At 38.0% G+C, this 23932-nt stretch overlaps 1 protein-coding gene across 1 annotated transcript in view; it reads left to right on the top strand.

Moving 5' to 3' along the window:
- Window positions 1-1146: 1146 nt before the first annotated feature.
- The window catches only part of LOC128361769 (inactive N-acetylated-alpha-linked acidic dipeptidase-like protein 2), a 323766-nt gene continuing 300980 nt past the window's right edge, over window positions 1147-23932 (top strand). The window contains exons 1-4 of the mRNA XM_053322323.1: window positions 1147-1153; window positions 1607-1783; window positions 7142-7319; window positions 9140-9301. Of these exons, the coding sequence (XP_053178298.1) occupies window positions 1147-1153; window positions 1607-1783; window positions 7142-7319; window positions 9140-9301 (524 nt within the window). The remainder of the gene's footprint in view (window positions 1154-1606; window positions 1784-7141; window positions 7320-9139; window positions 9302-23932) is intronic.

Below are 23932 nucleotides of genomic sequence, written 5' to 3' on the forward strand. Positions count from 1 at the left end.
AGTTGTAATTAAAAACAGTGTGTTCAGAAGCTGAAAATCAACACATTAGGTCAAGTATTTACCAGCTTTTAACAGGAAGTTGGTTTTAAACAAGATAAAAACAAAAACAACAATTACATTCAAATAATGAATGTGGGCTTTGGAGGACCGATCCCCTGAACTGAATCCAGCTCTTCACTATATGATACAATATAATAGAAAAACAACACTGTACTCTGTGAAAAGGAATGCATACATTTAGTATTGCTGGTGTTGGCAGAACATGTATTCTCCCCCAGGAATATAAATACACATTTTCAAACAAGTTACTTTGTAAATACATATCTGATACAAATCAATAGTTCCAAAAAGAACACAGAATTGGATTTGATCAACATACACCCAATTGCCAGTTTATTGGCTCCACCAAGCTAAAACTAATAGTTTTTTTCTTGCATTAAATGAGGGTTCATCATATTCAGTTATTGTTGAGACAGCTTAGAGGTTTTGATTCAACTTAATTGTAATTTTGATGCTGTATAGATTGTGCTTTCTGCTTTCTGTAAAACTGTATCAAATTATATCGACATGCTTCTATTCAGTCTGCTCCATTTATTTCAGAGATGGAAGACTAAATATTGGTAACCCCTCAATAATACACAACACACTTCAACATCACAAACCGCAGCCTCCAAAATGACCATAAAGTTAAACTAACACCTCTGTAAAACTGTCTCAGAAAAACTGACCATTGTCATTGGCAGCACAACATTTCCAGACCCAATTCTTTATATATTTTAGTACAGCTGATGATGTTGCATTCTTATGTTGCATTGTTTACATAAGGAATGACTTTCCTTGAAGAAAAGGCATAATGAAATTAAAGGATCCTGATAAACTGCAGTGATTTTTGGACCGCCTGTGGTCTTTACTGTAGGTTATTGTTCCTGGTACAACAGTGGTTTACAGACAAAGTTTAGGGTTAATAGTTTGGATTTTGGTTCTATGATTGGATTGGACAGGGGTTTCAGTAGGAATTCATATTCTATAGAATCTTTTTCTATGACCCCAGGATCTTACCCAAGAACAAGACCTGAACTTCAACCAGATGAACATTGTGTAAAATGAGTTTTCAGGCCATAGTTTGTCGCCTCACGTCCCTGCTGCATGAGTTGTAAGTTGGCCCAGGAGTTTTCTTGGCAGAGTTTGCTGTACAGAGTGTCACTGGTTGGTCAAACACAAGCCTCAGACTGTTACAATTTCTGTACAGGATTCATTCACACAGTAAACACGCTCTGATTGCCAGATTTACAGGGCTGTAATCAAATGAGCAAGTGAGCAAAAGAAACTAAACAATAAGTTAATTTGCTTATTGTTTCAATGCAGGAATGCACTTAATCATGACTAAACAAATACCACCGTCAATACCACCATGTTCATATTCAATCATGGATGTTGACATAGACATATGTTTTAAATGATTGTGTAATTTGCCCAATCCTGAGGGTTTAACAGATGTGGTGGAAACAACAGGAATGTACATGAGGACGTTGCAGCGATATCCATGTATATTAATATTAACATGTGGACACAGTGTGAGTGACAGCTGTATTTATGTGTTTTGTAGGTGACATCATGGCATACAGGAAAGTTTGTGACGCCCAGGGTGGCCCACTGGTCGGTGAGGTTCTGCACTGCTCTGGAGGTCTGGATCTAGACTGGGACCTGGACAAGGAGGAGCTGCAAGAACCAGGACCCAGCATGGACCGCGTGCAAATGCAACACGTAGAGTGCCAGAGATCAGGTAGGACTTCTTCATAAATATTAGCAAATATGATTGATTAGACTGACAGTTTTGGTTTAGGGGCAGCACAGCCGTGGCTTTGTCAGCTCTCTGGTTGCTATATGCTCTCCATGTTCTTCTTGCATTTTCTAAAGAGAGCTATTACACTTCTATCTATAGTAGGGCTGTCAACCTTCCTCTTCAATCCCATTCGAATTTTATTCTTTATTTTTTTCAAATTTGAATAATATTTGTTGTTAAAATTTAGCCTGTTATTATTATGTATTACTATGTAGGTTACCAATACAGTGTAGGGCATGTGGTTGTTATACGTTTTGGCCAGTAGAGGGCGATCCAATGTAACCAATAAACATTTTATACCAAAAGTTACTAAGCAAATAATAATTAAGCTCATGCACAAAATGAATAAAGTTAAATTGTGAATTTTAATGAGCATTTTGAGAATTAAGCAAAGACTGCATCATTTACACAGCTTATCTGTTCACATGCTCTTTGTTGGCAACTTTGCTGCATGTTATTCGTCGTGGTATGATACTTCATTTGAGCCTCGCACAGTCTGCATATTACTGTGTCTCTGTTTGTTATTGTTCTCTTTTCTGACGGAAATCCAAAACATTTCCATACCGAGCTTCTGTAATGCTCAGGAGTGGTAATCCCCGCCTCCTTGCTTGCCATCTCTGATGCTGTGTAGGTTACTGTACTAGCGCATTGAAGTAACATGATAACTCAAGTAACTTAACGTGAGATTTTGATTCAGCCAGACTCAGAAAACTTTATATTCATAAGATGTAACAAAAGCTAATACAAGAAGGGCAAGATTCGCTATTAGGCTATGTAAAAAAAAAAAGAATAGTAATTCCTGCATTCGAAGAGTATTGATTTTTTTAATAGTCAAATTATATTCGACTCCCGAAAATTGTTCCAACAGCCCTAATCTGTAGTGGAATCATGGAAGGGAACAAATGTTTACTTTTAGCCTAGCCTAGCATCCAAAGTTCTCCGACTGTGAAAAACCCAGCAAAATGGGTAAGCTGCACAGGGTATGAATGACTGATTGAGAGGATAATGCAGCTTGAAAAGAAGATTGAAATGTTGCATCAAATTCATGACAGTGAACACTTCATTCACTTCATTGTAGCAGCTTATGTAGGAGGTGCAGAGCCTCCAAATGCTAACACAGACTGTATCATATGTAAGATAAGATATTCCTTTATTAGTCCCATGATTGGGAAATTTGCATTATTACAGCAGCAAGGTGGACAGAAATGATGCTTCTTACTGGGACTAAAACTCCAGCCAGGACTTGGCCTGATGTCATCCACTGCTGGGGCAAATTCAACAAGAGAGCTCACTCCACCACCTGAACTCTGATTGCAAAACAGTTATGATCCACTTGACAGCACACCTCACCCATGAGATAAAGTGTGTTGACAATTTCAATATATTTTTTAACTGTAAATACAGATTTAAACCAGATGGGGTTCATCCAAACATTGCTGGATCCAAACTACTTAGCACCCACCTACATCATACCGTACCCTCACCTGACCTTCTACTTCACATCACCCAAGGAATTCAGAGGATGTGTCTGTTCCAATCAGGGAGCCCTCCATACCCCCTCCACCACACTCCCCAATCAAAGGAGGAAGTTAAAGCTGCCAGGCTGAAGCTCAGTCAACTTGATGAACTATTAAACAGCAATAACCACAGACATCACCACTCAGATGTCTACCAGAGATGAGTCCCACGCTGCTTCCTTGAACACACAGGTGATCTTAAGCAGCCGGTGGCATGGTCAAACAACACTGTAGCAAGCACAGACCATCTGGTACCTGTCTCAGTAATATGAAATGTGTCAATGTTCAGCCTCAACCAGTCACCTTTCTTCAGTCATGGAATCCCAACAGCTGAAATCTGCTCTTTATAATGTCAGATCACTGTCCTAACAAACACTTCTTGTTTAATGATCTGATAAATGAGAAGAATTTGCATTGTAAGTTTTTTTAAAATTGAAACCTGACTAAACAGTACTGCTGGTATAACACTGATAGAGACTTGATAGCAGCCTTTTCCTCTACACTGTTTGTGTGTAGTGACATTGACCTGGGTAAATTTACATTGTCTGAATATCTCAAAGCAGAATTATCAGTATTTTATATCAACCACAAGGATATTCATCACTATGCGTACAAGAATTCTCAGATCTGATCTCACTTTATATTGCTCCATAATCTAGAATGGGAACCTGAATATTCACATTAATAGAGAGAATGACTGTCATGTCCTGCTTTTTCCTCGTTAGCCCTGCCCTGCTCCCTGTGTTTTCCTTAGCCAATCAGCTCCCAGCAGCCTGCCCCTGTGTTGTGTCAGATGTTCCTTGTTGTTTGATTATTTTGGTTTGTATTTAAGTCTTGGTCTTCTCTTCAGTCTTTGTTGGATCTTTTGTCTTGTTTCGTCAAGCTTACCAAGTCTGCTTGGTTCTTTTCTTTTGGTTTTTGTCGATCATTTTAAGAAAGTGAGCTTTTTTTCTGTAACCTTGTCTTTGGTTTCTGAATTTGGGTCCACCTGCTTCACTCTTTTCCCTTACAATGACTCTAAAGCTATGGAGCTGGTAAATAATAAATTATATAGTTTTGAACTCACCCAACATGTAAAGATGCATTCATGCTGACTCTGGATTGAGTACAAGAAGTTTGAACTCTGATAATGTCTGTTTAACCTTAAAGATTAAAAGAGAAGTTTTGGTTTGAAATAGATTCCTAGGTATCAGGGCTGAAACAATGTTTTATGAGATAATTTGAGTCATACAGTTATGAATGCTCTTTTAAACCATTTCAGTAATAACTTGTCTGCTTTAAATACTCTTGCTCCATGAAAGGTTAAAAAGAGGTTGACTGACAGAATCTCCCCACGGTTAAACAATAACAGTGTTAATGAGATCAAGAGAATCTGTTGGACAGCTAGAAGAAAATGGAGAAAAACTAGACTCACTGTTTACTGTATTATACAAATAATCCATGACTGCATCAGGAAAAGATGGACACTACAATATTATTCTGCACTACTGACAAGCTACTCAACACTAAGCCCCTGTCCCCAGACACAGTCCTCTGCTTCAAAATGTAAAGAACTTGGAACTTCAGTTGGAGCCAGAATTGCTGCTGATGTAAACACAGATGATCTCAGCAAATCCTGTAAAAATGATGTAACCATGAGAAAATTCACCTGTGTGACACTAACTGAACTTTGCAAGACTGTCACTGTATAACTCCTCCACCTCATGTGCTCAGCATTTTATACATGAGGATTTGACAATCTTTCAAATCATGTCCTGAACATTAAAAAATGTCTCTTCCCACTCATCTACCCAGATGCCTTCCAGACAGCTGCTTTAAAACGCTTAGTAAAGAAACCCAGCTTAGACGGTAATGCTATAGGTGTTATCCAACCTTCCATTCATTAGTCAGATAATGCTGCTGCTTAACTGCTCATACTAAAATAATCATCAACCTCATACTAAACTCTGAAAATGAAGTCTATATTCTATTAGAGTTTGATATGATTACTCATGATATCCTAATCAATTGTTTTAAAAGGATGGTTGGTCTTTCTGACTGTGTGTAAAGCAGATATCAAATGATTCTCACTGTACATGTTCCCACTTGGTGACATCATCAGAGAGCACAATATGTTTCCATAGTTATGCAGTTGACACACAACTGTATATCTCTGCTGAACCAAATGATGCAGCAGCTATTACCTCCATTACTACCTGTACTGAGGCAATAAATAAATGGATGTGCAATCATTTCTTAAAGTTAAATGAGGACAGCAATTGAGATCTTTGTAGTCAGCCCCAAAACAAAAAGAGAAATGCTATTTAATAATAATGAGCTCCTTCTTGTCTTGACATTCATTTAGATTCAGTTGTAAGCTTCAGGTCTCACAAGGTGACAAAAATATCATTTTTCCACCATAGAAATATTGATAAAGTATTATTATTTCATAAATAAGCCAGTCACAATGACTAGCAGATCCAGAATTTGTGTTGCAGCTAACACAACACATTTAATTATTTCTATCTAATCCAAAATAATTCAAAATGTTGTGCATGTAATTGTCATACAAAAGCAATTTATAATTCATAACACATGAAGATGTATGATACAGTGTGCTGATCTCACTCAAAGCATCACAGTTTATTTATGAAGAGGTGATTAGTTTTCTCTATCACAGGATAATTACTGCTCATATTAAATGTAAATTAATATTGTCTGTTGTTAATGTAGTTAACATGATGAGTCTGTGAATTATTTATTAAACATCTTCCCTCATTAATAAAAATCCCACAGCTCATAACTGACAAAAAAACATAACATAAGAAACAAAAAAACTTCAGTGTGCTGTAGCTTTCTGTAGTTATGATGGACTGTCTACACAACCTGCTCATGTCTAATTCATCCTGCATTGGTGTGTATGATCTTTTCTGTGGATGATGAAACCATGCCTATAACACACATTTCTTTGAGTATGAGTATATACATTCTTCACACACTCTTTAACATCAGTTGAAACGAACTGCCACTATGGAAAAACTAGTATATTATGAGATGTTTGCCACTGCTAGAAGCTGCAAAAGAGAAAAATAAAAATAAAAATCAGTGCCCCAAAGTTAGACTTGAGTGCCGTTTTGAATTGTGCCTGGAGTTCTGCATTAATGGTTGTTTTTTATCCTCAGAAATGCCTTCTCATGAAGTGGGCTAAGATTAAGTATTTACTCCACATTTCAGTTTTATGTCACTCCCAACGATAAACAGTCTCTCTGATATAGGCCACAGGTGTGCAGTAAATTTCATATTTCATTTCCTTTTAATCACACACAATGATCATAATAATGAAACTTGTTTATACCTTGACAAAACTGGTTTTGTATTTACATTGTGATGTGAAGATAACCCAGAGTCAACAGTCATCCGAGTTAATCATAAAAGTATTGAAAGATTTGTAATTTTGACACTCAATGGCACTAGATGAAAAGTCAAGTAATCACCATAATTATTACAGTTCTTCCTGAGGGGAACATCATTGTCTCCCAAATTTAATTGCATCTAATAGTTTCTGTGATATTCCCTTTCAAAATACAAATTTCAGCATCACAGTGGGTGGTGGAGGAAAAAGTAAGGGAATCATTAGTTATTAGGTTTCATCCTGTGAGCATGATGGGTATCTGTACCAAATAGAAATCAAGGTATTCTGTCCAATAGTTGATGAGACATTTCACTCAAATCCAAAAATTGAATCTAAACTTTCAATGAACTTGAGATTGAGTCACTTATTTCTCACTCACATCACTTTCAGGGTGTTCGGACCCTGGCACTGACCCTGACCCTGAGCTGATGGACCCCATCCAGCCATCTGTCTCAGTTTCACCACATGGACGTTTTGAACGACTTCAGGAAGATCCAAACTACATCTCCCACTTCACCAGGGCTCCGGGCCATAAAGGCCAGCGACGGCTCCACTGCTTCTTGCTCAGGTAACTCACACTCTGCAGAAATGGCCTTTGTAGAATTTAAGTCAGAAATTCCCTGCTACAGGTAGATCATGCTCACAACCTTTACATAGTGTGCTGATTGAACAGTAGCAGGTGTCATCAAATCCTCTGACGTAGACAAGCAAAGCTAAAAAACAAACACAAATTTTGAGGAACACGAAGGCACTAAAAGTAATTGTGCTGCATTTACCTTCCATGGCACCATGGTGATGTGACCCCACTTGCTTCATATTCCTACTTTGATTAGAAGGGGCAATAAGTCTCAGAATTGAATGAGCAAGTCAGTTTTATCAGAGGGGTTATGCAGTTGTGGCTCCAGTCATACTTAATGACGATATATATGGCATGTGTGAATTAAATATACACATGTAAGATGTTGCTCCATCCATTTGCTAACAGGCATGATCAGAACCTAATTTAATTATTTTTGGAAGTTTTCCCAGGATATTATATACTGATGGAAGCATACAAAAGAAGAATACTACTTTGGAACTTCAAAATATCAATTAACTGGCTACCACCATCTCTTTATCCAACTAGAGTATCTTCTAACTGTCTAAGGTCAGATTGGTGGTGGCAAGAATACAATAAGGGAGGCCCCAATTTCCTTATATACTGATATAACTTACATGCTTGGATTGCAGGCCAGCTATGACATCATCCTAGCTAGACTATCATGAGTCTGGCATCATAATCTGGTGACACAACCACTAGCAGCACTGCTATGATTTTCTTTGTCACTGCTATACACAGAGATAACCTACCTGAAACCACTTGCATCCCCATTTGAATTCATTTAATCACTACACAGAGCATGAGTCTGAAAAATGGATCAATATTAACACTGAGAAGGGCATCACTTTAAATGGATTGTTCCCTGGGTCACCTGCTGTTCTTGTGTCCTCTCCATCATGACGGACACACAGCACGTTGATGCTGTTTGATGAACAGCATGATAAAATCTGTTCTTTTAATGGCGGTCCTGTCCTTTGCCATTAACCACTTTACACAAATCAGCATAGTTTTACATATAAATATATGCCCTAATTTGTCCAATACTAACTGAATTGAAAACTGGACTGACTGGAAGTCATTGCTTTTTCCTCCTCACTACTTAAACGACATATTGGCTAACCAAACACTAGTGCTTGATCATGCCTCTTCACATGTCACCATCTGGCCAGTATACATTTATATTACCCCATTCATTGCCATTATTGGAATTCAGCAGACTGGGTAAGAGTGAGGCCTGAGTGCCCCAACAATGTTCCCAGACACCCATCCAATTAACCCAGCACCTTGCCAAGATGGAAATGTTGCATGCTATCTAGATAAGCACCACTGTAGGGTGCTTGAAGTCAAGGTCTGAATGGCGCCCTTAGATGGTCTGTCACTAGCACCAACATGGACTCAATTGCTATCAAAAAGTAATAGCAGGCAATCAATGTCAAAGTGTATATCAAGCACAATCTTTCCAATTTTGGTGCTAGAATACCTGGATGAGTCAGAGGATTAGTGTTTCCCTAATTCAACAGAAAAGATTGCTGGAGGAACACAGTACATGTACATGCTGTACGTAATATCTTGAGTGAAAAAGTCCATTCTTGATCATGGAAACAGTAGTTTGACAAAAATAAAAAATGGGACCCCATACTACCTTTTTTTCAAGGGGTTATATAGAGTAAATATAATCCACTAAAGAGGACTGGATGCTGCTGAAAGATTAAGAGAAGGAGGTTAATAATTTGTGTCAAACATGATGTCTTGACTGATATCTGACCTCTTTCTATCGATCTCTGTAGGTACTTCCTGGCAGGAGTGGGGCTTTTTGTCCTGGGGCTCCTGATTGGCTGGTTTGCTCACACGCCCACTGTTAAACGACCTGTTCCCCCATCAGACAGCTCAGACCTACTGGAAGAACTGCTGAGAGGAATCACAGCGGACAAGATAGATGCGCTTCAGAGGTAAGCTTCCAATCAGTGCGGACTAAAAGCGATTGTTAAACTTGGTGAAATTGTTCAGCTTCACTCAGTCAAAAACCCTTTTTCAACACACATTGGCCTTACACTGAAAGGAAATTGTTGAATGGTTGCAAAGACATGTTGCTGAATATAAAATATATGCATTCAACAATCCAGAGTGCAATTCAGAGCGATTTCATAAGCATCTGTCAGCTGAGCTTGAGTGAATGTAGCAGGTTGAATACAAATATCATTTTCTTAGGTTACAGTAATGGCTGTGTAGTTTATGAAAAAGCAGATTCATCTTCAGCGTAATGTTTTCTTCACATCTATAATTGTTATTCAGAATTGGGAACATTCCTGCTGGCAGTAGGTTGACTCATAATTGTGTTGTATAAACCAGTTGCCAAAAGGTAAGTGAACAGTGACATTTATGCAAAGATGTAAAACAACAGGTAAATATATTATTTCAGCAACAAAGACCTAGCTCATTTTGTCCTCGTTAATAGATATATAAAATGCACAGATCCATTAAGTGGTGTAGAGTTGAAAAAAGTTTACACATGGGAGCCCTTGTGGCCATGTGAACAATTATAAGAGAAGCAATAGAGAATGTAGCATGACTCATAGGCAAAGCTCTGTAAAGATAACGGTCAGGTTGAATGGTTTGGCATACAAATGGTTGCACCTTGACACGGTAGACACCTTTTAAAAGTCAATCATGTTTTTTTTTGTTACTATGGCTATTATCTTTCCATAGCCTCAGCCAAGTAGTTCTTCCTTTATTAATGACCACTGTGTTTGTAGTTTTAGTTGCATAAACCTAATCAAATCTTAATCATAGACACAGCATTGGGTAGTGCTTGTCACATGTAATCTCCTACCAACAGGACAGAAGATGCAAAGATTCTTGTTACCATGACAACAATTATTTTTCCTTAACCAATTTCTCCTTTCCAACTAACCTTGATCATGATCTTCTAACCAAATCTACATCATAACTTCAAGGAGGCTCAACCGAGTAGTTCCTCTTTTACAAAGCCAATTTTGACATCAGAAACCACTGTTTCTGTCCTGTCTCCTTGGTAACAGTCGATGGGGGCTTCTTCTAACCTTGATATGAAACATGTCACCACTGACTTGCTGTAGCTACTATGCCTACTTGTTTCCAGAGACAAACAACAAAACTCATCAAATACGGGTATTCAGCTCAGACTGTCAGCAAGGGCTGTGCACATGCTGATCCATTTAAACTTACCTGTTTAATGGCTGTTTTGTCCTGTGCTGGTTGCTTCAATAGATGATAGCATACATGTCATTTGTGGGTTTTACCCATGGATATGTTCTTGCACCCATACGGGAGGGGCAGAGGGCCTCAGTCCAATTATAACAGTCCACCTTGACCATTGGACTGGCTCCACTTTAATTAACTTTAACCAAGTAGATTTCGGTGTCCGACCATGAACAAACTTTAGCCAGAGGTATCGGATCAGAAATCGCTCATATGGGTCATTTTTGGAACCGTAACTTTTGATGGTTTTGGAAAGTACTTCCAAACACTGTCATCCTGCTGATATAGGTGTGCCAGATCAGGTGGAAGAAAAAAACTGCAAAGTAAATGCTAGTGATGAAAGTTCTAAAAAAGATGTAGAATGTGAGAAGAAAAGAGGATTTTGTGAAAAACGTATTGGGGGGAAACAAGCAAAGCTGCGATGATGGAGCAGAGTTTAAATTATGTTCAAAGGAGGTGTTAAAGAGGAAGGTAAAGAGACAGAGAGGATCATAGTTTGATGCCCCCTAAATCTAAGACCAGCATGAGGAAGAGTCTGACTTGTAGCCTTCCAGCCAGGCATTTATCTGTTTATATCCAAAGAGAGAGGGAAAATCTCTGAGATATTATAGAGAAGGCGGAAATAAGAGATAAAGACTCTCCACCAGGTAGCAATTTCCTTTTTTTTAAAACGCTGATACCAACCTCCGTCAACCCGAACGTTGCCATCTCCAAGCCAAAGGATCATGGGATGCCTGGGTGTATGTGTCTCTGCGAGATAACTGGCTTTGCCACTGAACTGAGACAATCATGTCACCATGGTTTCCCTCTCTCTGAGTTTTCTGTGCTTTTCATTATTTATTTCGTCACATTTATATTTCAAAGTGCCAGAAACACCCCCACCCACCCATCCGTAACCACCGAAGACCCACACACACTACATCTCAACCATCTGTGAGGATGATGGAGCGTTTGTTCCCGTTGATGGATGAAAGAGAGACACTTACTAATGAAATAAAATGGTTATTGTCAACACCCTCTAGTCCACAGTTAATTAATTTATCATGTATTCTAATGTGTTTATCTGCGACCTCTGTCTACCATCTGTTTGGACCAGTGTGCACTGTAACAAATTTGAAAGAAATGATCTCCTATACAAATACAGCTTCATATCATCCTTCCATTGGATTATTGTGGCCTATAGTTGAACTACACTATACGATAAGTCACATTTTCAGTATCTAGATGGTTACATTTTATTTCAGACTTCTCAAATATTTACAGTCTATATCATAATTCCTGCATCAACAAAACGAAACCACACAATCCAAACAACAAAGCAAATTAAGACAGGGAAACAAATCAACAACATACATTTATCCCGCATAGAAAAGAGAAAAAAGAGAAAAAAAAAAACGCAAAAACTCTCAGTATTATATCATATCTGGTCATCTTCACTTAAGTATATGAAATAAAAATGAACATAAACATATGTCACACACACGTCTTCAAACTCATTGGTATGTCTATCGTTAATCCCTCACCAATTGAAACTTCAACAATATGATCAGGGCCTTTTGACCATCTTATTAAAATGTCAACTTCAAACTATGTTCTCTTCAGTAGCTCTTTTCCATTTCCAAGTGATAATAGATTTCTTTACTGAAAATGTTGGACTCTTAAATGACACCCTGGTCCTTGTGTTATTGAGCACTTGAATCTTACTGCATGTCCAGTATGTCAGTTGAAAATGTCATCTCACTCTCTCTCTACAAACATTTCATTAGTTTTCTAGTGTGAGTTTAAAAAAGTGACTAATAGACTTCAGGTCTTTCGGAGTTACTAATGTCACAAGTGTTGCGCAATCCATCATGTACAAAGCATGAAGTGACATTGTGAGCAGAGAGAGGCGTAAACTGCAGTACATTTTGTCAAGGTAATAGTGTGAAGTTGTTCAGTCAATAGGTGAAAGATGAAAAATGGCACTTTTGTAGTTAACAGGTAAGTCCCAGCCTTGTAAGTGTTTGGAGGTCAAGACACTTGATGGACCGAAGTACCTTTTGTTGGCAGCTTTTTGGATGTTTGGTTCAATTGGAGAGAATGAAAAGAATGGTACACTGTTGCCTTTTTCTCTGTTTTGTGGTCGCTGACTAACAGGAAACTCATTTGAATTACTTGTAATTCAGCAGTATTATTTGTAGACAACTACAGTAATTTATTGCTGTCCTCAATGCAGCTTTATTTATTGGCAAAGAACACACTAATGCTTAGTCAAGTTACAACAGGACTTCTCCTGTCATGTATAAATATTATGTTTGGTACTGCAATATGATATAGAAAAATGATTGCTGTCAGATGAAGACCGTGTTTGCTACTCAATTTCTACTTTTAATACATAGTGAATGACACAAACTATACATAGATTTAAAACTTTTAAAATGTATTCTATCTTTGGTTAGCTAGCTCCTATTTGTGTCACATACAGCAGTGGTTCTCAAATTGGGGTCCGTGGACCTCCAGGGGGAAAAAAATATTTTAATTTCACTATTCACAAGATGTTGGCCCATTGAAAGAATCCATATGAATGACTATTCTATTCATAGATTTAACATCATTCACTGTAATATGTCCACCTATAGACCAGTAGTTCTTAAAGTGGGATCCAGGGACCCCCGGGGGACCTTGGGGCGGTTCCAAGGGTCCCTGGTAAAAAAAAAAAATATTTTCATCATACAGTCCATGCAAAGTAACACAATGACAGTATGGTTTGGTCATGGCTTCCGTGCACTTTCTGTATTAAAACATCTAAACGCATAAATCTTAAAAGATGGGGGACCCTGGGACAAAATCCTATTAAGTTGGAGTCTGGGGTCTAATTTGTGTCAGTGTAAGGGTCCTTGATATGAAAAAGTTTGAAAACCACTGACATATAGTATTACATGACTTAGAAAACATTGGTTGCTCTGCTTTTGGTCCACATAATGAACCAGACCAGAGTCCACTGGGAAGATGACAGATACCCTCTATTCTAAATGAAGTGGTCTTGGTGTTGCTAGCACCTGGCACCAGGTTTCAAATGATGACATTCACCATAGCCTTCAATAACACTGAGCACTATGTATTCCTTAACCTTCAGGAAGTGATACTAGTTTTATATCATCATTAAATCCTTCCTTACTTTCCCAAAAAACTCCTCATTCTGAAGCTTTTCTCTTGGTTGTTCTCTTGGTGTTCTTCCATGCTGTGACTCCTACCAGGACTCACATACATACTTAATGAAAACATGCTTAGTGGTAATATTTATTGAAAACCCTCACAGAAGATTTTCAACCCCATCCCATTACTGAAAAGACTTAATATAAAAAGGTAATTTCTACAGTCACATTATTACCTCAGTGGGAGTTGAAGTTTAAATAAAACTAGAGCACGTAGTGTGTGATTCTATGCATTCTTTTGTTGCATTTACCAAGACATGGAATTGATTGTTATTCATGGATTCTCCAGGTTGGCAAATATCCACAGAACAAATAAAAAGATACTGCCAGACTCTACTTCATCAACAGAAATGTACTCTGTATATACGTTTTTGAGGACCAATAATACAATGCAGCAATCTAGTTTAATGCTCCTGGACTATACAGGTAGACTTATTCAGCCAACCACTCATGTTCTCCCTGTATTCAAACCTATAGGTTTTCATTTAGACTGATAATTCTATTATTTACTTTATCAGGCACAGGGATGCAAGATACAAAAGAAGCAACAGAGGGATGGAGACAGACAAAGGGAGATGCATGAAAAGAGCAATGAAGACCTAAGCCAAACTGAGGCAGTGTAAGGAGATGATGGCAGAGAGGGAGCATAATTTAGCAGCTTTGCATGACTAGACAGCGGAAATATCTCAGTGTGAATTAATTGCTGTTTGGTTAGTAGGACTCTCCCACATTAAGTGATTGTAATATCTGCCAGAGTAGCTCCACATTAGGCGAATAACAATCAACATGTGTATTGTTTAGAGTAGAGACTGTCTTCAATGTAGATAGATGACTCCTGCTCGTGTTTATTATTTTACATTTCCCCTTCTTCATTTCTCAGCCAAAGGGCCTCCAATGTTTCCTCTTAATAGGGATGTCAAGGCAAAACATGGCAGGCTTTTTTTTTTCCTCAACTCGTCACTGCAGAAACTTCATGCATCCACTTCTGTTTAAATTTACACTTCAAAGAGGTGTGTAAGCACACAGAGCTACTTTGAGAGAAACTGGATTAAGTTCAAATCCCTAGAAGATGGTTTCCCACTGCTAGTATCTTGGCCTGTCTAATACTCATCTCTCCTGCTAATTATGTTTCTGTAATAAATTCACTCTTACAGCTTTAGAGGAGTGCATCTGACCGTTTTTTTGTTTTTTGTGTCTCTGCAAGTCCTACACATATTTTTTTTTTTAAATGTGAACAAATGTATTTACTTTGAGAGTTTCGACAGAGTTTTCAGGGTTGGTTGTTGAGATGCTGTGTTGAAGCCACAGGCGTATAATTGCTCCTGATTCTAGCTGGATGAAGTCTTGGGGTGATGGATCTTTATCTGGCTGATATGGCTTTATCTGGTTGATATGGATCTTGCTGTGCTGGCACCAGGACAACTACAGTCATGGATCACTATCTTGTTATGCTTTGCAGTCTTGCTGTTGTTCTTTCTTTGTTTGTTTCTTGAGTGGTCTGTTTCTGTGACAGCGTGCTCTCTCCACTGCAAACCAAACACAGCATTGACCTCATTTGACCAGTGATCAGATGGATTGTGGAGCTACAGTTGTTACCCTTAATAACATATTTGAGAAGGACTGATGACTGATAGTTACTTGTTGCATGAACTTAAACATGGACATTTCCTGGTAAACTGCAACTTCAAGGTAAACTGTACATCATAAAGTGGTGACCCCATGTTTCACTAATGGCTGTGGAAAAAACTAGTACACTAAAGTCCAAATAATAAAGTCATGAAAAAGCTTTCAAGAACTGTTTAAGATCCAGCTTCAAAATGAATGTGACTATTTACATTCCACTTTGTGTGGATAAAGTTTGAGGATGGTTCTCTTCTCTTTTTGTTTCCTGTTTAAGCATGGCAGCTGTTGCTCATGCTTATTACTTGCCATTCCAAATAGGCAATGTAAAATCAGCAGCATATAGGTTATTAAGGGTCAGACCTCTTCATAAACACTTAGGATCTCTTACAGACATGACAATTAAGGCTTTTGGGGGGTGTGTACAGTTCAGCCAATTGATTTTGTCTATTTAATTTATTAGATTATGTGCAAGTTGTATGCTGAAGAGCATTACGGAAAAAGAACATTTTCAGTAGACATGAGGCAGAAAATGTACATCTGCCACAGAGGCTTACATTGCTACTGGCATTACCACTTTTGTTTCTATCCTGCATCAATGAAAAGCCACATTTATGTCTTTAAATCAAATAAGTAAAACCCATTGGCAGGATATAGCAGGGTGCTGTCTTTGATTCTCTGGAAAAATGCCCCATTATGTAATGCTTGCCTAACTAGGAGCACTTTGCACTGTATACTTTTTATTAGCTATTTTAGTTAAATTGTACTAACAATCTGCATGCTTCTCTGTATCTGTATAGTTTATTTATCTCATTCTGCATCTCTACTGTACCCTGGTTCCCCCCAGCTTGTGTCACTAGGACTAAGAGTGTATTTGGTACCGATTTGGGTCAGGCAAGGGATTGATTTGGAGATAATTGCAAGTAACAGGTCACTTCAAATGTTTATTATAATGAATGTTTTCATGAGTGACTGTTTTGTTCCATTATTCACTGAGAGAGAGTAACAAAACAGACGGATGTGTGTACTGTACAGTATATATTGGTGTTAATAAAAGTAAGCACAGAGTAACTGAGTGTCGTCTGGCTGGCAGCCTCAAAGCAAGCAGCCTCTTTGCTATACTTTAGGTTATACTCTACACATGATTACACTACTAATTGACTTTTTGAAAAACTGTAATTTAATCTGACTATTTCAAGACTTTCCAACAAGCTGAGCTCTTTGTGTAATTCTGTGAAAGAGGGACATTTCAGGAGCTTTTGTGCAAGAAAGCTGAACTACCTGGAAACAGTGTTTCAGATATAGCAGCTGAATGTGGGAGTGCAAGATCACTGGAGTCATATCTCAGTAAAGCTCTTGGAAGAGTTTATGGAGTCTGTGACTAATCAGTGAGGTGAAGCTGTGGTAAATACTCACCTTTAGCTTCACCTTCTCACCTCTTTTTACTGCCTATTTTCTTAGAGGACTGAGGATTACAGCTGAGGTTTCAGTCATACTGTGTATGGCCCTGAAGCAAGGATAGTTATGATCACTTCCAATATGATGGCTGCTCATGTACTGCACTTAGCTAGATAATGAAGGGAAATGTAATGATTTTATTTCAATTTTTTGACTGGATTCCCCACATGTAATAGAGCTGTTAAAATGTTCTCTAAGATTTTATAGAGAATTGGAAAATATACTACATTGATATGATGAAAAAGTATACGACCTTTAACCTAAATCCTAATAACTGGGGCACCAGTATTTTTTGTAACCTTAATGAGTATCTTTTGTCATATCTCAAAGATGACTTTTACAATTGATATATTCCTAAAGACTTCATATCATTGTTTCTGTTTGAATCAGTGCTTTTTAATAATACCAATGTATGGACTCAAGTCAAAAGCATTCAGTTTTGCTTATGCTGTTTTAATAGATGGAACAATTTACAAAGTTCATGTTTGCCATGGGTCCTAAATTAAAATATCACACACTATCAATGGGGTTGGAGCACTATGTCAGTCATTTTAAAAGCTTTGTGGAAAGATTGTACCTAGAATCAAATCTACAATTTGTATAAAATGAAAATATATATTTTAATTAAATGTAAATGTAATTAACATGAGCACTTTATGTTCCAAGGTGTTTGTGTTATTTAATTATTTTGGTACCCTTGAATTGTATTAAATAATGCACCATTCACTCTGAACAATGTTAAAATCACTACATATACACATATCAATATTTGGTTTGCAGTGGAAGAACACTAAAAAGCAAGTTGTGAAAATAACTGATCCCATGTTTATTCTACAAACACATTCTAAAATAGCCTGGACAAAGTTATTGGCACCCTTTAGAAGTTGTAAGAAATGGTGGATTTGCAGACGTTTGTGTTTTAATTAGTGTTACATGTGTTTCCAGTATTATAATCACTCATATAGGCAGTTTTAAAGGAGAAAATGGCTCACTGTGTGCATCACATTTACCATTTTAAAACAGAAGGACAATTAGAGAGTGGTCTTAAGACATTAGAAAAAAGGTCAATGTAAAGGATACAAGACCACCTCCTGAGAAGTTTAATGCCCATGGAACTGTAATCAACACCTCTGGACACGATCGCAAGAGAAAAATGCAGAGACTGAACAGGAGGATAGCTGGAATAGTCAAGAAAGAACCAAGGAAAACTTCAATATAGATCCAAGCTGATATTAATGTTCAAGGTACAATAGTTTCAAGTCACACCATCAGGCACTGAACTAAAATGGACTCCATGGTAGAAGATCCAGGAAAACCCCACTTCAAAGAAGAAGACACAAAAAAGCCAGACTGAATTTTGCCAAAATACATGTTGACAAGCCACAGTCCTTTCTAGGAGAATGTGCTTTGGACAGATGGAACAAAATTAGAGCTTTTTGGTAAATCACACCAACCCTATATATATATAGAAAAAAAGACTTCAAAGAAAATAATATCATGTCTACTGTAAAACATGGAGGAGACCCAGTGATGTTTTGGGACTGCTTTGCTGCAACATGCACTGGGTGTCTTTAATCTGTGTCAGAAGGTTGCATCTTAGTTGCTAGTCAGGGGTCTTCCAGTAGGATAGTGATCCCAAACGTACATTAATAAGCAGTCAAGAGTGAATAACAAGAAAATGTGGAAACAGTCTTGAAGTTCCCTGCTTTGAGTTCTGATCTGAATCCCATTGAACATCTGTTGAAAGAGCTGAAACTTGCAGTTGGGAGACTGCACCAATGAAATGGGAAAGAACTGGAGTGTGTGTGTTTGTGTTGAACACCATAAAACATAATACAGTACATGTGTGCGGGAGTTGTCAGGGTGTTGAAATAATAGGTCAGGTTTTAGCGACATGGTATATTAAACTGCAGGTAACTATAGTAACTATAGAAACAACATTTATAATCCCACAAAGACTGTATTTATTATAGTGGTGTTTCACTGAAAAATACAGTAGATTATATGTGTGTCTGTTATAAGTGTGATATTGTATACACTTATCTGTATAAACTGTCAAGTGGACAAGCACTGGAGGACCTGGAGGCTGCAGTTTATAGTAAAAGAGGCTTTTCTGATTCCATTCTACCTGACTACACTGCTTTCTATAAGCTATATAAATCATTGGCATTGTCAAGCCAGCTACCTACATTAGCAGCTAGGTAACAGGCATGGCCCAGACTGCAGGCCTATAGCTTGGAGCAGGCGTGCTGTGTGGGCTCAAAAAGCTCTTAATATGGTTGCACTCATTTCTTCACAGGTATGTAGTAAACGATGAGCTATCCTGGTGCAAATCCTTTTCACTAAGTCTCTGTGAGGTCTGTTGTTCAGGATTTGGCACAGTTAATTCCCATTTTTGGCATTCCGCCTGTGATCCAAAGTGACCATGACTGTAATTTAACATCCCATATGTTAAATTCTCATCAACTATATAAATGGCTTCCAGCATCGCCTGTACACAGCTGTTGAAATGATGTGTGGAAACAATTAAAATGCACTATGGTTGCTCTGCTGAACACTGGCATTTCAGTCATGGGGATCAGTTTTTGGCCCTTAATCCAATCATTGGTTTGCTATTCCAGACAAAATGACAATTATTAATAAAGTTAAGAAACTTGCCATTCACCCAGTACGTTTTGGCGGAGAATTCCTAATACTGGGGAAAGCTGCAAGCACTGAAAGTAAATAGTTTGTTTCTATGTACTCCAACACTGGAGGGCCTTGAGTTAGCAGTTGATCCAAAACAAGATACTTTTTATGGCTCCATTGTAAATACCCTGCTTGCTATTAGCTACTGCTGGCTATTTTGCTGTTTGTCACTGGTGTCGCTGCATATATTCTCTGCAAGTGTGAGTTCCAGGGAAATGGGTCAGTCACACCTACTCATTGTTTTGTTGATACGGGGGCCAGCTGCAAGCACAGAAAGTGTATGAAGCTTGCTTCTCTGCACTCCGAAATTGGGCCAAGCACTGGATGGCCTGGAGATTTAGATTCATTTGTGAAAGCAAAGGGCTGTAACCTTGATTTCTTTGGTGAATAGCGTTCTCCAGTCACCCCGGGCTGTGGGTAATAAACGGGCTGCACTTTATGTGGAAAGCTAGTTTAACCAACACCAGCACGGCGGGACAGTACACCCAACTTTTAGATTAGACACAGCAGACTTTCACTCCTCAGCACATCTTACCGTCATATAATGTGTACATTCAATAAGGTTACAGTGCTTTTCTTTGCTCTTCCCTAGCTGACTACACTGCTTACTGGTAGCTGCTGATGGTGGTTTTGATCATTGTTTTCTCCAGTTTCACTTTGCACTTTGCACCCCTCCTCTTGGGAGACTGGCTGAGGGACGCCCACTTGCATTGTGTTAATTATATTGGGGCAAGCTGCAAGCACTGAAAGTGTATAACAGTTGTTTCTATGCACTCTAATTGAAGGATCAGGACTGTAGGGCATGGAGATTGCAGTTGATTGGTAAAATGAAAGGTGCTTTTCCTGTTGCTAGTAACTACTGTGGTGTTTTGATCGTGTTTTGTTTCTGGTTTTGCTGCATGTCTGCTTCACAAGTGCATATTTTTCATTGTTTTCTGCCTGGAGTTTTGATTGCAACCACACTAATATACAGAAGCAGTGAGGAGCATATCAGGAGCACTGAGCTGTTGCCATGAGTATTTTTTCCCTGATCATGTTAACCATGAGTGAGGAATTGGCATGAGTGAGAGTCAATGAAGATGATAAATCCTTTGTCTTGTTTGTAGTCCATTCATCCATTCGTTTGTGTTAATTCAGGGATTATCAGTTAGCTGTTTTATCTTTGAAACTATACTATTACTGTCTTTTTTGGCATCATCAAACAGCTTCAGGTGCATTACCACCACCCTCTGGACTGATGTAGACCCCAATCTGTTAGCACAACTGTTAAACCAAGAGGAATGCAATGTAAAAGAGCAACCTATAACATTTTTACAGTCCCATTTTCTGATACTCTGTGATACTGAAGCATATTATAAAGATACCATAATTCAATACCCAACAGTAAACACATTTAATTGACTTTAACATGTTTAATCTGACCAGCGTCCCTTTAATTGCTGATGAAAGTAATCATTGGTTGCAATATTAGTATCATCATTACAATATATAATATCAGTTGAGTAAAATATAAGTGGTACAACTAATATAATACATAAAAATGCTACTTTGTGTATGTAAAAGTGTATACCCACAGCACTGTGTATACAGATCAGTATGCTGCTGTGTAGCACATGCTGTATGTGTGTCATGTGGACTTGAAGCAAAGCCCTTGTTAAAATAACACTGGCAATGTGACAACCATATCAATAACACTGTGTTTGGTGTTCCTAATAATAACAGACTCTGAATAGCAATGTGATACTGAATAGATGTACAAATACAAATCCACCACATAATAAGTGTATACAGCATCCAAACTAAGATGTTATGCAATGTGCAGCAGTTACATTTACATTATTCTAATCTTCAGTGTCCCAGTGTTTGGTGTTGAAATGTACAGGAGGCATGTTTTATTCTCATGAAGATGATTTCTTACTGATATAAGGCAACTACAGGAGGGGGCAAGGGAGGGCAGGGAAGGTCAATACAGAGAGAGAGAGAGAGAGAGAGAGAGAGAGAGAGAGAGAGAGAGAGAGAGAGAGAGAGAGAGAGAGAGAGAGAGAGAGAGAGAGAGGTGGAGAAGGTGAAGAAGGTGAAGAAGGTGAACAGGCACCAAGAATGATGCAGTGTTAACTGCTGGTGCAGCAGGGATAAGACATGGAGACCAGGGGGCAGTTGAATCAACAGGCCTTATGCATTGGGGATGTGATAACAACACAGTGCCACAATGCCTGGTCTTAAACTAAGTCTTTTGTAACTTGCTGGGACCTGGTATACATTTTATGCCTAGTCAGGAGCAGTTTCTATAGCAACAACTGTAAACAACACTGCTTGTTACACTGATCAACACTGTAACAACAATGACACATCTTGTACTTATACTTCACAACCAGTGGACTTTTAGATGGGATATATATTTTTAGAGACAGAAGCAATTCATTGAACCTACACAATAATGTGGAGCTGATTGAGATCTATTTGAACTTACTGATGAGCTGTTAGCATTGTAGCTGCTAAGACACTTTTTCAAAGCACAGCTGGATATGTTGTTGTATGTTCAGATTTCTTGTGTCACAAATTATAACATGTGATAAGATGGTGTGGATCTACCCACAACACACACCTCTGGGAGAGTGTGTAATACCAGGACTTTGAGGCTGGAAGAATGAATGGGCTACCCACTGAAACTAATCATTCCAAGGACACTGGAGTCCTCAAGCCTACATAGTGTGCAACTTTACAAAAATAATATCTTGCCCAATAACTACAATTAGCTTATTTCTTCCTTTACTCCCACTTATATGTAATTGCCTTTATACAGTGTTTATCCAGAACTGTACATTTTTACTGAATAATTTAACCAATGTGTAAAAATTGAGAAATTGAGACAGCTAAATCAAGTGAAAAATAATGGTCATTCAATCATTGAGACAGAGACAGTGCATGAATACATCTGAAGCTACATAATTCCCAGCTAAATATCTGCTTGTTGTGAACCAAATATAAAGGACATATACATAATGGACAGCAATGTTTGTGAATAGGTATTGTATCCTTTACATTATATTGTGGTTGATTATTATTATTACTATTAATGTCATGTTGATTTAATTCAAAATCACATATGACTGCTCCTTTTCTTCAAAAATACAAGAGGAAGTCTCTTCTGAAGCCACTTCTGAAGCAGCTTCTGCTGAAGGTTATCCTGTTTCTCCTCCGTTACATTGCTGGTGCTCCACTGTTGCCATGACAAATTTGTGGAGGGGTGGCATTGGTTAAGTCTGAAATCAAATAGCAAATTAATTAAATTTGGCCTATGCAATTATTTGATTTGATTTCTGAGACTTTGGTTATTCAGCTATTAATAAACTAACAAACTAAATAAATAGCCAGTATAAATGAATAACTGAATAAATAGTGCAAGTAAATACATACCTTTGTAATTCACAGTAAAGTTACAGCTGTCGTAGCTCATCAGATTGATGTGAACCACTGTCTTCAGGCGGTTTGTCAATACCAACCATCCAATAAAAGCAGGGGAATCCTCTCCAGAAACATCAATAATGATGTCACTGTATACTCACATTTTCAGGGGATGGTCCTCGTTGGTTTGATCCATTTTTATCTCAGTGCATTTCTTTAGCTACAAATTAGCGAGACAGTGGGAGATTGTTAACAATTTATCCTAGTAACACACTCCCAGGTAATAGTCATAGTCACGTGAGCATTCATATAGATGTGCATTGCCAAGACCAGATGTAGTTAAGACTAGACTAGAAGAAGTTTCCTTTTGTAACACTCAAACATTTTTGAGTTGTTTGTCGTCTCATGGATGCTTGGTTTGTGAGTGTGCTGCTGTTTATTTTAGAATTAGACAGTCTTAAAAGTGTTTAGAAAGCCTGATTAACCACGTGAGTTTTTGACAGCTCACGTAACATGTTTTTCTGCCACTGAGGACATAAAGCGTCTCCCAACACTGACTGCAGTAACACACCAGGGATCAAATCGTCTGTCGAGCACTCAAGGTGTCAAGCTTGTGTCACGAATTATGAAGAGTTCAAAAGCATAGTCTGGAAAATGCTAAAAGTCTGAGGTACATAATTGTAGGTGACAGGATAAAGTGTGAATATGTGACTGATAGATAAACAACATAAATCTATGATTTGCATTATGTGGTATTGGAAGTATTTCATGTTTTACATATAGGCCTTTGAATATCTCGGCCAGTCTGAGTCAAACCTGTTTAAATTAATATACTTATAAATAAGATAAAGTATACATGTATAACTGTATGTGTAAATCATGCAACCCAACACCCCTAATTTAATCATATGAGCTGATTGGTGTTAGTTTTCTGACATAGGGTAAAGGAAAATGTACCGACATATCACCTGGATTTGA

Source organism: Scomber japonicus, chromosome 7 (genome assembly GCF_027409825.1).
Source record: "Scomber japonicus isolate fScoJap1 chromosome 7, fScoJap1.pri, whole genome shotgun sequence".
Classification (NCBI taxonomy): domain Eukaryota; kingdom Metazoa; phylum Chordata; class Actinopteri; order Scombriformes; family Scombridae; genus Scomber; species Scomber japonicus.